At 40.7% G+C, this 15,066-nt stretch overlaps 1 protein-coding gene across 2 annotated transcripts in view; it reads left to right on the forward strand.

Annotated features, from left to right (window-relative positions):
• kcnq1.2 (potassium voltage-gated channel, KQT-like subfamily, member 1.2) overlaps positions 1-15,066 on the forward strand; it is a 176,158-nt gene that overhangs the window by 11,507 nt on the left and 149,585 nt on the right. For both annotated transcript variants that reach the window (XM_035156458.2, XM_035156461.2), the window contains exons 3-10: positions 1,828-1,918; positions 7,039-7,165; positions 7,350-7,428; positions 7,538-7,634; positions 9,600-9,740; positions 12,617-12,727; positions 12,991-13,086; positions 14,232-14,369. In XM_035156458.2, coding sequence (XP_035012349.1) covers positions 1,828-1,918; positions 7,039-7,165; positions 7,350-7,428; positions 7,538-7,634; positions 9,600-9,740; positions 12,617-12,727; positions 12,991-13,086; positions 14,232-14,369 — 880 coding nt within the window. The remainder of the gene's footprint in view (positions 1-1,827; positions 1,919-7,038; positions 7,166-7,349; positions 7,429-7,537; positions 7,635-9,599; positions 9,741-12,616; positions 12,728-12,990; positions 13,087-14,231; positions 14,370-15,066) is intronic.

Raw genomic sequence — 15,066 nt, forward strand, 5'->3', positions numbered from 1 at the left:
ATACGCTCAGAACATTGTGTTCCAATGCCTCTTTATTTTGCCTGCATTTGTGTTTGAAGCAGCATCCGAGAGAGGGAGATGTGTGTGTGTGTGTGTGATTTTGGGTCCGGGTGGGGGTGAGGGTGAGGGGGTGGTGTAGTGAGAAGTAATCCTCCATTGAGTAAAATCTTTGTCCCATCTGGCCAATGTGTCGTAGTCCATGTGTAAAGGGAATCCTCCCTCAGGAGTCTTTCCCTCCATTAACCGACTGTGACTCATAGTTATTCTACCACCCGACAAAGCAGAAATTATGCAACGCACACCTTTTAACACTTTTTCATAAATGATCTGGATCACGTCATGTACACAAGTAGGCCTCAAGGGGGTGTGAGATTCAGTAAATAAAAAAAGCACCTTTTTCTGACATAGTTGATCAGAGCTCCAGTGGGACCACTACAAAATCCACATTTGCAAGTTCATCCAGTTCATCCCTGACGGAATCTACACTGTACATGTTTCTGCATTATTTTATGTTACATGAATAATAATAAACAACAGATACTTACATAACCCTTCAAGCATATGACATGTAATCCTGCTTGTGGTCCACAGCCTCATAATGCACCCACTGCTGTGTGTTTTTTAAAGTGAGCTTGATCGTGATGATGGTGCAAACGTCATGTAAAACCACTTAAAAGATGTGTGTGCCCCAAGGATTATTTCTGGCATGGGGAAAACGCAGCACGACTAATTCTGCTGTCCTGTCGGCGCAGGGAAAAAGCAAAGGCCCCTCATGAGCTTCTCAAAAAAACATGAGTGACTAAGTGAATGAACAGTGCAGTGGTTGAAGAAGTAAGTACAGTTTTGACTAATTTGGTAAATGTAGGGTAAAAGGTTGCACAGAAGTAGCAGGTGAAAGTAATGCTTGATAAAAAATAAAAGAAAGCAATAAAATATATAATAAATAAAAATATCTTAACATTGAAACACACACACACACACACACACACACACACACACACACACACACACACACTGATATAAACTGGAAAATTTGTGAATGGGAAAGTGGTCTCAGGCTTAAATCCATACGTTATACATCATACACTGTTTATAAGTGTGTGTGTTTGTGTACAGTGTGTATGCTTGTTTATGTATATGATGACATAAGTTAAGGCATGTGTGACAAATTATACATGTTCACATGTCGGGCTATATTGTGTGTATAATTGATAAATAAATATCATAAAATTAATACATAATGAAAATAATAATTTGTTGCAGCCTCACCTTCCTCCCCACATCACTCCTTCCTCTCCCTCCTTCCTCTTCTTTTGCCCTCACCTTCATGTACAGTAAGTGTGCTTGTCAGAGTACCTTCACACTTATTTGGGACAACAAACTAATGTTTGTTTTATTTTGTAGCAGATATTATTATCCTTTGTGTGAAATAATGTGAATAAAAGTTATCTGCACAACTTACTGTCCCCATAGAGATAAAAATAAACTATATATTATGTATTAAAAGTACTTTTCCTCATCAGAATGAGGAAAAAGTTATAGAAGTCCCAGTAAACATTCGTTCTAAATATTCTAAACTTTTTATGATTTTATTTTCCTTTGATTCTCACAGATTTTTCCAGTAGTTTCTACTTTGATGTGTTTCCTCCAATGTTTCTTTTTCATTACTGCTCAATTAACTCCTCTTTGAAAACAAGTTTTGTTCATAAAATTGAAAGTAATAAATGCTTGTATGTCTATATACAGCAATCAAATATTTCTACTTTGTGAAATGCCATTAGTGGTAGAGTGAGTGATGATGACTAACAACGCTGTCCCTCTCCACAGCTTCGTCATGGTCCTGGTGTGTCTCATCTTCAGTGTCTTGTCAACTATAGAACAATATGCAGACTTCGCCACTGGAACCCTCTTCTGGATGGTGAGTACTTTCATTGTGCTCATTCTCAAACAAGCTCAAATCCATATTCATTACTGCGTCGTGGGTTATTGCAGGTATATGGTTGCATCAATAGTACAAAGCAGACAAACCCACAATTTGATGGAAAATAAGTAATAGTTTGAAATATAATTATTTAGAATTATTAAGGTAACCAATGCTGAAGCCAAAAAGCCAAAGATCCTCTTTTTGTTTCATCTTCTGAATGAAAATGATTGGGTGCTTTTTTCTGCTTTCTTATTTCTTGATTATACCACTATAAAATGAAATTTTTGGGGTTTTAAAGTTTTGCTATTCCTAAAATAAAAATTTGAAGAGGTCACCATGTTTTTTCTGTTAACTTTTACTGTGTGAATTTAACATTTAATCCACGAATTAAAAATGGTGACACATCTGTCTTATAGGAGTTATTGCTGCTCTGCTGAGAGAATTCGGCGATGCAAACTAACAATAACACACTTGACATTAGCTTTTTGTGTAAAAATCATGTTTCGCTTATTGAAGGGATAATTTCTAAAACACACAGAAAAAGAGACACGTGCCTGTTTCTGCTTTACTGCAGTATCCACCTGTGTCCACATGATGGAGACAGTAGATCTTGGTTGGGTCGGGTCTTACCCGCCATCTTACACCTCAGCACAAAGATATTAAAAAGATTAATATCTTGCAGTTATTAAAAAGGTAGTCGGCACTGTATTTTATTCACCCAAAACACTTGACTGTAAGCAACACTGTGCACAAATATTTCATGCCCTTGATTTTAAATCTATTGTGATGCCACTAGTTGTGCAGAACCATTTGGCTCCGCACAGACTCCACTTGCTGGTACTTGCTGCTAAATTGATTATTTTGCGGCTTATTAGGCTGTTAAAGCTGCTAAATGACGCAATAAATCCCGGGCTTACAACAGGTACGAGAGAATTACGGCTGCTGTCATCTGTCTCTTGCCAGCACGCTGTGAATATAAACACACATGTAGCTACCGCGTACTCGTGCACAGTTTACACAGACACACACACAGAGACGTGGGCACACACACACACACACACACACACACACACACACACACACACACACACACACACACACACACACACACACACACACACACACACACACACACACACAAGAACAAACACATCTACCACCTCCTGGGTCCCAGGGGGCAACCAGAGGACAGAGTGGACACTGTGTTCTGTAAACTTTTGGCCAGTGCCCTTTGAAGACCTCCTATCAAAGTTATTCATTTATTTATACTCAGGAAGAGCCAAATACTCTCCATCGTTATCTGTAACTCTTTCTCCATGCCTCTCCCTTCTTTTTTTCTGTGTCTGGGTCCACCCTCGTCTTTCCACACCCTTTTTCTGCTGCTTCATTACTCACCATAGCAGCAGTTATCAGCCCCACAAAGATATAACGAAAAATATAAAAAAATATCTTGATCCATTACTGCTACTTATCTTTTTCTTTGGACGTATTTATGCGTGGTTTGGCTTCAGTATAAATTGCGAGATAAGATAATGCCTTATTGTGTGTAGGTGTGTGTATCTGTGTGTTTGTCTGAAGGGGTGGAGCTGTGCGAGTGGTGTCATGGTGGCGTCTACTGGTGGTAGCAGCAAAACTTAGAAGTTTCAGAGTCAGCCGACATCTGTGAGTCACACTCTGCTTGTTTTGAATGGCAGAGAGGGACATTCGTCCTTGAGGATATTTGGCCTTCAGGGCACCTGCCAAAGTAAAGCCAGGCTGGCCAGGAGGCTCGCACACACACACACACACACACACACACACACACACACACACACACACACACACACACACACACACACACACACACACACACGTGTCCCATGGATCTCGTCTTTGTTCTCTCTTCTGCCTCGGTCTTGTTCATCGCTTCCATATTTTCAAAAACAATTTTTCGGCCTTTGCCATGTATGTAGCTGCACAACCATGCCTCAAGCTAAACACCCTTCAGATAAAGCAGTGTGTCTGTAAAGTCTTAAAAAGTCTTGAATTTGCTGTATTTTAAAAAATGTTACTCCATAAAATATCTTAAAATCTTATTTTTGATCATTGAAGGTCTTAAATTCTGAAACAGTTAACTGCCATCCACAATAACATCACTATTCTCCTCATTTACTTGTGGCCAACATTGTGTTAGCACAGTTTTCCACACACTACCTTCTGGTTTTCGTGTCCGTCTTTTTGCCTCTGTCCATTCTTGTGAACTCACAGGATTTTATTCAGATTTTGCACAAACCTTCACTTTGCTTCGAGGATGAGGATGAGTTGGTGACAGTGATAATCATAACTGAGAATTTGTGCCATTATTAGGTTACATATTCATTGTGACAAATGTATCTTTGGAAAAATATGATTCAATAACGACAGAAGGTCAAATGTCAGTTTTGTTGGGACATCTTGATGAACGTCTTTGGCCATTACTTAACACCCATAAGTTGTGTGACCTGCAGGTGGAGGCAGACAACCATAAGGCTTTAAATTTAATTTTCATTGGAATCTTTTCGCAGAAATATTTGTGGTTCACCAATCTACCCAACACTTAACAGAAAAACGATCACAGGATCTCCATAAAAGTTTCAATAAATGTGGATAGTCATGCCTAAAGATGGTAATAACCTCCATTTAGCACTACTCTTAATACACAATTTCCCCTTGACCAACTGTGCCAGAAGATTTGATAACCACAAAATATGCATGGGTTTTTATTTATAGTCAGAATACAGGGTGAATCCTTGTGGTTTTTGTGACTGTTTGACCTTTTATTGAGTCACACCTTTAGACTTCCAACACAAAATATACTGAAATCTTAATGGACGATTAAGCGAAAGCGCAAAAAGCTCTATAGAAAATCAAGTCCTATTTATGAGTGACACCTTTCTCATGTGATACTGAAGCTTTTAATTTGATTTCAGTTATTGTGCCAGAAAACCCAAACTAATTGAACCACAGTATTCTGATGTTCAAAATCCACGACCATATTCCTACTAAAACCACCTCAGCAGCACCAGTACCTGCAAGGTGGAGATGATTTTGCCACGTGATTATAAAAGTATTATAAAACAACTGACCTCTGAGGAAACATGTGCAATTTAAATGGGATTTACGTTATTGTCTGGACTCCAACATTAATAACAAGGCTATTACTCTGAATTGTCGAACGTCCACGAGTTGCAGAAGCTTTGTGAAGCTCAGGTAAATCTAGATGTAATGAGTGACTGTGTGTTTACGTGCATCTCCCGTGTAGCGGGACACAATTTAATCACATTTTCATCTGATACCGTAATTCCCTCGCAGCTCTTTGAATGAGATTACCGCTGCGCGAACAGGCGGCTGTTTTCAGTAAACACGGTGTTGCCAGTTTCTGATACACACACAAAAAACACCCCAACATCTGGGTGACCCACTTTATGGAATTATTCTGACTAATCCCTTCAAATTCCACCAATTCATGTGTACCTTTGCCTTTCAAATGTGACCCAGATGTCATAATTACTGAAGCTTGATGAAGTGAGAGTCGGCACAAACACTGCCGTGTGGGTGGTGATGTGTTAGTGTGACTTTTAACATTAGTGAAGATTCTCGAATTAACTCCGCCATGGAGGTTATGTTTTTGTTTTCATTTGTTTGTCTGTCTCTCATTCGGCATGATTACTAAAAAAATACTTATTTTCCATGAAATTTTCGGAAGGGTGGGGCACGGCCAAAGGACGACCCTTTTCTATTTTGGAGCGAATGCGCATCAAACAGGATTTTCCCCCCTCTTTTCTTTAACGTGGCGAGTTAGGGCGTTAGCCTTGGCGGAGGTTGAGCTCTCCAACTGCCCTTCTAGTTTGTTCTGTGAAGTGAAACCATTTCAGCCTAATTATCAGGGTATGTTATAGAGGTGTACTGAACCATTTCGGCCAGTCTCCGTCTTCTTTTCTTCCTTTTTCTTCCTTTCTATTTGTTTTTTAACTCAATGGCAGAAAATTAGCAATCCATGGAGTTGATTAGTGAGTATATAGGAATACCACGCCAGACGACTCAAGCTCAAAATCTAAAGCTGTCAAAAATGGTTAGTTATTGAATATGTATTAATATATACTTCAAATGTAAAAAGCATCAAGACAGATCTGTCATTCTGCCTTGTCACTATAATCGCCCTGATTAGGGCTGGTATTCAAAATAAAGTTGTTTTACACCGTTGCAAAAGCTATAACTTAAGATACACAAAAGCACATTTTCTCTCTGATACTCGAAAGTGACACTTTAGCCTGCCTGAGTCGTGTCTGGTGTGATTGGCAGCTCATTGTTTTCGGGGCTGTGTGGCGCTGTGTTATTGCAGCAGGGCTCGTGGTATTAAGTTTCATATAAGGAGCGGTCAGGGAGCAGCCAGTTCAAGCAATCAACGAGATGGCCACCCACACGGCCTCAGATTCGAACAGACAGTATAGTGGCCAAATATTATGGATACGCGGTGGCCAGGAAAGCGATCTCTGTCGGACGGACTTAATTAGTTCAGAGAGGACACACATGCATGCACGCTCAAGGAAAAACACAATGCACAGTGGCGACTCAACAGGGATATACGTGCACGATTATACAGCTCAGGCATAAACTTTCATTTGTGGATTTTTCATAACAAGTATATTTATCTGTCTTAAGGTGTTTCCACACCCAAGCTGATTATTTTCCCCTCTTATCTGTCAGGCAGTGCGATGGCATTTCATCCTGGGGCTCCCATCACTTAGCCATTGACCCTGTCTTAATATGAGCTGTCATCAGCCTTGTTATCAACCTCCATCTTTCCTCCTGGGTGGTTTGGTGGTCTTGGTCCTAACTAGACCACCTCAGTGTCTCTCTTTCTCCGCCTCACACACCTGTCATTACCCTCTCCTATCGCATCGTACATCTTGATGATTGATTAAAATGGCCTCGATGCTTTTAGGTGAGTTTTAATGCGCGGCACGGCGTTTTTTAAGAAATGATACCTTATCTGCTTCCACATCCCCTCGTCCCGTATGTGTTCTGCAATGATTGTCTCTGTACCAATGGATTAATGTAACCCTTGCTCATGCTGTTTGCATTGTGCTCCACAGGAGATTGTGCTGGTGCTGTTCTTTGGCACGGAGTATGTGGTGCGGCTGTGGTCGGCAGGCTGTCGCAACAAATATTCGGGCATCAAAGGACGCCTCCGCTTTATCAGGAAGCCCATATCAATCATAGGTGCACCTGGCATTTTTCTTTGTTCCCATTTAATGGCATGAATTTGTCTCGTAGATCAAACACTTGCATCATTACAACTTTGTTTTAGTGCACAGCTTCATTAAAACTGAACTGATTGTAACCCTGACTTTACGATCATTTTTTTGTTGTTGTTCTCTCTGTGTGTCTCTTTTCCTTCTCACAGATTTGATCGTGGTCATTGCCTCAATCATTGTGCTCGGTGTCGGCTCCAATGGCCAAGTCTTTGCCACGTCTGCCATCAGGTACAGAAGTTATTTTCACTCCGCATTGTTTTATTATTTTTCTCATGTACAGTAGCTGACAAGGGATCAGATGATGATGAGACAGATGAGGCTGTGTTGTGTGTTGCAGGGGCATCCGGTTCCTCCAAATCCTGCGCATGCTGCACGTGGATCGGCAGGGGGGAACATGGAGGCTCCTGGGATCTGTAGTCTTCATTCATCGACAGGTGGGTTGAAAGTACTCAAGCTGCTGCTCTTATCTGTATGTTAATGTATGGTCTTGTTTCTAAGTACTTTTTAAAATCACATATAGAACGACTAGAACAGTTATGTTGCTTTATTTAGCAGCAGTTCTTCTTTAGGCTGCTTGTACAGCATGCAGATAAACTGCTGTAATCCATACCATAGTTACAGCTTAATGCAGTTTAACAAATTCTTCGTGTGCAATCAGAAATACATGCACATGTGCACAAATCAGCCACAGGAGACCATTCTGGTACATTTGTTTGCAGTATTTTTTGTCAGGCTGACACGGAATGAAGTCACAGGATGTAATGTTCTTTTCTTAATCTCTGAAGTCGACCGTGTTCTTTGGTTATAGTCAAACCGGAACGCTCGTGTCTCTTTGATGCATAAGAACACGACTGATCGCTGAGGATCGCGTGCAAAGGTCAAGAAAACAAAACGTTAAGACGAAACCAAGACGGGTCCAACGTGATTTGTTGCCATCTCCCTGTTGTCAGATGATCACTTTATCAAATGATCTGCTCTGTTTAGTGGAAATGTGTCGAGCTCCACATGGGTTTTCATAGAAGCACGGGTCCTATTCACATGGGTTTCAACCTCTGTAGCTCTAAAGGAAAACAGCACAAAGGCCAGAAACTGTGCTCACTTGTCACCATGACACTTTTAAAGAAGAAAAAAAAAATGTACAGTCATGTTTAACCCCTAAATGCCACCAGCTTGACTGATAGTAGACCACTGTTGACAACTATAATAACCATCACATCCTGTTAATCCTTCCTGTTATTTAGAAGGTGGTGGGGGACCTGTCTGACTCATGACTGGTCTCAGCAGCACAAACTGTGATTCTTATGACATTAGGACCAAAAGCACCATAAAACTCATGTCAAATGTCAAAAAACACTGTCATGGCTCCAGCATAATGAATCTTCAAGCTAGAGTTCATCGGCTCACATGGATACCGAGTAGAACCCAAACACAATCATCAATCATCATTCAGGGATAGATCAACTTGACACCTTAGGTTCATACAGTTAGGGACAGCTAGCAACATGTCACATCAGCTCATTTGAAACTTGTGCATTGTTCCCTTTAACTGGATTTATCTTCAGCTGACTTGAGGACTGTGATGGTGTGTTTACAGGTTTCTCTCAAAATCAGTTAGAAAGCCGAGGCTGATTCAATATCCTGCTGCTCGAGGCCTCTTTAACACCAATAAAGTGGATCATATATATCACTCCAGCTCTGAGATCTTTACACTGGCTCCCTGTCTATAAAATCATTTACGTCAAAACACTTTAAAATACATTGCTGATCTACTGCTGCGTTGTGAGCCGTCGAGACCCCACAGGTCTGCTTTCTGTCCCCAGAGACAAAACGTCATGGAGAAGCAGCATTAAGATTTTATGCTCCACATATGTTAAACAAGCTCTCAGAGAGCTGCAGGTCTACTGTGACTTTAGTTCTTTTAAATAAATGCTTTTTTATATTACATCACAAACTTACAAATTTCTTACACTGCACAGTTATGTTCACTCTTTTTTTTTCTTATATTGTCTATTTTTTTTTGGTCCTCTATTCAACTCTTTTTCATTTCATTTCTTATTGGCTTATATTCTTCTTACAACAGTCATGATGCCTTTATATTTATGAAAAGCACTTTGAATTGCCTTGTTGTTAAATGGGCTTTGCAAATTAACTAGCCTTGCCCTTAAAAGCAACTTTAATAGATTTTAGCTTTATAGAGTCACTGATATTTCCCATATTCAGGAAAGTGTAGAAAGACACGAGGGATCGAGCGTGCTGCATTGATAGCTGTTGTTATCCATTACATCTTTGGCAGAGCAAACCAGAGTTAAATGATATATATTTATATTTATGTTATTCTCTTCATACGTGGTACTCTCTCATAAGTTTTAGTCAACTATGGGTGTTTTTTTCTTTTCCAGGAGCTGATCACTACTCTGTACATCGGATTCCTGGGCCTGATCTTTTCGTCCTACTTTGTCTACTTGGCGGAGAAGGATGCTGTGGATGAGGAGGGCAAGACGGGCTTCGCCAGCTACGCTGATGCCCTGTGGTGGGGCGTGGTAAGGCAGACAATCTAGCGAAAGAAATCTGTTGTAATTCTTTGTTGTTTAGTCTTTCAATGATGTTTTTGTATGAGCATATTTTCTGAATTTCACTATGCATATATTACTGGGATCCTTGAATGGTCCTTGAATTCCCAACCATAGCTTAAATTCCTGATGGGCCCCATCCCGTGCAAATCCTCTATCTGAAGAGCTGTAACAACTTATATGTACAATGAGCACTCAAGTGGAGTCTTAGCTGGAGAAATGGAGATGGGTGGCCACTCTAGTTGGACCAGTTATAAACCATTTTCCCCCCCGCAAGTTCTCTTCATTGTGTTTTTCGTGGAGCAATGCACATGTTGTTGCAACACGGGCAGGTGTGTAGATGTTTTCCGTGAGCGGAGCTGGTTTCGCCTTTTTCCTTCTGTGTGCGGAGGCTCGGGTTCCCAGAGCAGTTAATTAAACATTTGAATTAAAAGCGCAGAGTAATGAGAAACCTATGGCAGCCTTGTGCAGGGGATCAGTGCGCCACAAAGAGACGGTAATAAACCATTCACCTCTGAGCTCTTTGGCTCAAAGCACCCTTTAAAGCACCACTATAAAGTGTCAGGTCCCTTAATTAAAATTTTAATTGTGGGATTACTACCTTTATGTAACGGAGGTTAGAGGGGTCACAGTGCTCCTCACTAGTGGAAGAAACGCTCCTATTTGTGTTGCTCTGTTCCCATTGTCGAGAAAAGAATCACGGCCTGGGATTTGCACCTTTTTGTTTTACTGAGACTGTAAACTTCAGAGCATTACAATAGCTGCTACAATAGGCAGCATGGTCCGGTTTGTGAGTAGTTGTGTGTGTGTGTGTGTGTGTGTGTGTGTGTGTGTGTGTGTGTGTGTGTGTGTGTGCGCGCGCTTACTAAAATGAGATAGCGCTGATTGGAGAATGCTAAGCTCTCCTACTGCTTATTCCTTCTATCGGACGTGCAGGTGCAGAGCACAGCTGGAGGACAAGCCAACGCCATGATTCATATCCCCTCCTCTTCTCACTCTCCCTCCCTTCCTCCCTCCGTTCCTCGCGCCTTCTAATATACCTTCCATGCTTTTCTTTGTCTTTTGCAAATTGGTTTTCAACCTTCAAATCAAACTTAACGAGTGTCCCTTTTTGAAGTGTGACACCAAACATTTGGAAAATGAGAATCATGTACAATTTGAATCGGGTGTAATCGCACATACAGTGTGCACGACATGCAGTTCGGGACAGGGTTGGTTTCTGTTTGCATACAGACGTGCACATATTCAAAGAGCTGGTCCGTGACCTTTTGTGTCGACATGAAGAGGTTTGTGCCACACACCCTACAGTCTGAATGAGAGGGGTGTTTTTGAGTAGACCATTCCACTCTGATGGTCTGGAGGACATTGTTTAGTCATCGGATTTGTGGATGAGGGATTAACCACAACCCCCCACTACACCACCCACCCCCCACACACACACACACACTCACACATGCACACGTACCCCTCCTGCCTCAGCTCCTTCTTCTTCTTTTTTTTTTTAAACTCCCAAAGCCTTTTTAAGTATCTCACCTTACATCAGCCGCTTTGTTAGCGCACCACGGTGACACCCCATAGACACCCACTGCAGCGGGTTCTGAATGTGTCAGAATTGGCTTGGCTTACAGAGTGGGTGTACATGCAAATGTAAGAGGCATTTGTTTGCCCCCGCCACCCCACCCACACACCCCACTCCCGCCTCACCCCGGCAAATTCCTACACTCGCCGAGGATTAGTGGTCGGGAATCTTATTCCCTTTTGAGGAGCAGGAGCTTGAAATGCTCCGGCCACCGCTGACGGTCGTGGAGCCGAGGCCCAGAATGGCTGATGAACTTTTTCTTTTGTTGTTTAACCCCTGTTATAGACTACTGAGGTAAACCTCTGAGAGCTCTGCACTGACTGGTGTTTTTATTAGAAATGAGAGGCATCTTTTATTCTTTTCAATCTTTGTCTGTTTAACATGGTGTTTTTTCTTCTTTATTCAAGAGCCGGCTCTTTCAGTTTGAGAGCAGGACTTTTGATACCACATTCAGATTTAGGATTTGATTTCTCTCCAAATCCTGAGCTCATGCACTTGTGCTTAGGTTTACTCTGCTTGTGCTCAAATTGTTGCCTGGGCAGATTTCCTGTGCTCCAGCTTCAGCTCTTCTCCTCGCAGTCACGCTGCTCCTGTGTGCATGTCAGTCAAAATTCACTAAACCAATGGAATGCCAGGTGTAGTGATGACAAATGAAATTGTGCCGCCCTTGTTGTGGGTGCATGAGCTTTACTTCTGATGGGAAGCCGGTGTAATAATAGAGCTATGGATGGTGCCACTGCATGAAACCAGTTACAGTAACAGCCCATACGAGACTCTTAAAGAAGTAAACCTCTTGAATAAAGTTAGAATAAAAACACATAACTTGAAACATACTTTTTAAACACAAGCAAACATTTGATTTAAAATGAAAAGACAATGGCATTCAAGTCACACAATTTTCACATATATTTCAGGTTCATATGGGGTAAAATACGGTTATCATAACATATCCTGAGATGAACTCTACATTGATAAAACACATCAGTAGTAATTTCATTAAAAGATTTCTCATGGGCTCCTTTTGTCAGGAGAAGTATTATAATACTTACTCTACTGTGAGGCTTTGTTTTTAGTCTGACTCTTGTTTTGAAATGCATGTCGAATAAACTCTCTGGCTTCCCTAAACATGCCATCGTATAGCTTTGATTTGTCTTAAGTCTTTCTTGTGTCAATCGAGGACACTGAATGTCATACATTTTTCTTACATTCTGTTTATGTTAATCTCTATAGATTTAATAGGAACTCCATTTCCTCTCTGTCTCTACAGGTGACGGTCACAACCATCGGCTATGGAGACAAAATTCCTCAAACGTGGATCGGCAAGGCCATCGCCTCCTGCTTCAGCGTCTTCGCCATCTCCTTCTTTGCTCTGCCGGCTGTAAATATAATTTTAATCCTAGATTCATAAGCATCAAGGAACAACTTCCATTTAAATTTTATTAAACTTTCTTTCATTATGTCCCAACCGTATTAGCTTGGTTGACCCTTTGCTCTTAGTGATGAGGAACAATAAGATTATTTATCTTTATCATTTTTAGTACTAATGTGCAGATTTAATGATTTAAATTCAAAGTATCTACCTACATCTTTAATGTGATATACATTTTATTGGTACATTACAACTTACTTCTCCCCTACCAGGGTATCTTGGGCTCAGGTTTTGCTCTAAAGGTTCAACAGAAGCAGAGACAGAAGCATTTCAACAGACAGATTCCTGCTGCAGCTTGTCTCATTCAGGTACATTTTAGCATCAAATTGAAGCATCTTGACTATAAAGATATAATATGTAACACTGTTTTCATTCAAATGTGTTAAAAGATTAAATCTATGTTTATATATTTGGTTGACTTGTGTAATTACATTTTCTAAAATGTTCCAAGAATGTTCAAACCCAGACAAATCCCCATTTTTGTCATCTTTATTTGCATTATGTCCAATTTACCTGTGATATGCCCGTCACTGCTATAACTTCCGGGCTAAACAACAATGCTAGCCAGTTAGCCAGTCGGCGGTTTTTCCTTCCACTGTTTGTATTGGTCACTAGTAATTAATCACGATTATTCATTGGCTTTTGGTGCGTAATGGGAATAAAACTTTAATACAGAAAGAGACCTGTAGGGGCCGAAGTTGCATATTGTACATTTAAGGAAATACCAAAGGGCATCTGGGTTTTCTCATAAAAGATATAAACTAAACTATTTTGAATCCATCACTATATTAATGTCCTGTATCCTGAAATCAAATGCAGGGGCCGCTGTGTGCTGTGGTGATGTACTCAAGCGTTTCATACTATACTACAAGATATCCTTAAAAAACCAGGTCAGACAGTAAACAGACCCATGGACATGTTTTTATTGGACCGTGAACATGGCTTCAGAATCTGATCTTTATTTTTTTTGAAAGGTGCAAACTTGCACTCCTCAGATCTTGCCAGTGAAAACTTCAGCAAAGTTTGGAAACTGAACAGAGAAAAAGTTGTAGTGTTTGTTTTCTGGAAATTCCCATTGAGTTGTGGAAAAGGTGAGCTGCACACCAGAAGGGCCAGAGGTGAATTGAAGTTAACCTGTGCCAGAAATCGAACCATTACAAGGGTCACAGTCACACTGAATACAACTGACACACAACCACTGACAGTTTATACACCTGTGACACAAAGACACCTGAATGTCTGCAGCACACTGACAAATATCAACCTTATGACTTTGTATTAATAAATATTCTTAGTCAATCAAAAAAACTTAATTTTAAAATGTTAAACCAAAAACTGTAGTACACGATGTACCTGGTTTATTGCTGCACCACTGGCATAGTCCTGTGATTGGTTTTAAATTTTGGATTGGACTGACAAACAGTAACTCTGTGTTTTAACCTGCCCTCCTCAGACGCTGTGGAGGTGTTATGCAGCAGAGAAACCATACGGCTGTGCTGCTACATGGAAAATGTACGTCCTGACTCCAGAGGCTGTCACCACAGTGGAATCTGACAACTCCAGTCCTAACATTAGGAAACTGCACATATCGGTAATTATTACTTTGAACTTCTATGCTGAACCAATGGTATTTTGTGGCTCGTGAGTTTTCAGCTGATTTCGATTTCCTTTTCTCAGAAGACAGGCCAGTTATTCCCCTAAAAAAAACTTTATATCCATTAGATATTAAGTTTGTCTTTAACCTTGTGATGCCCTTGGTTTAAATCCAACCAGAGACTCCTCGTCTCTCTCTCTCTCCTCCGTTTGTTCTGTCTCTTCACTTTGATCTGTCCACTGAGGGGAAACTCCATCCAGAGATTTACATAATTCAGTCCAAACTTTGGGCAAATGTCCATTTATTTGTTCATTCTTATTTTAGATATGACATTTTAATATGAAAAATCTATACATGGTATTTCCTATATTGCATTTAAAAAGGAATACGTTATAATAGACATTTGAATTCCCCTTTGAGCTTGAGCTGTGGAACAACAAGGACTCGTCACGTTGTCAGAAGAAGTCATCAGACTGTGATAGTGCACGCTGTGGTTTTGAATGGCTGACCCACACCGTATTGTTTCCTAGTGCATTTCACCTTTCACAACAATATTAGCTATGTTGTGTCTGGGCCGTGCAGCGTAAAAGGGCAAGTTAAGTTCCCACAAACACACACACACACACACACACACACACACACACACACACACACACACACACACACACACACACACACATACTCACTCGTGCAC

Source organism: Hippoglossus stenolepis, chromosome 5 (assembly GCF_022539355.2).
Source record: "Hippoglossus stenolepis isolate QCI-W04-F060 chromosome 5, HSTE1.2, whole genome shotgun sequence".
Lineage (NCBI taxonomy): Eukaryota > Metazoa > Chordata > Actinopteri > Pleuronectiformes > Pleuronectidae > Hippoglossus > Hippoglossus stenolepis.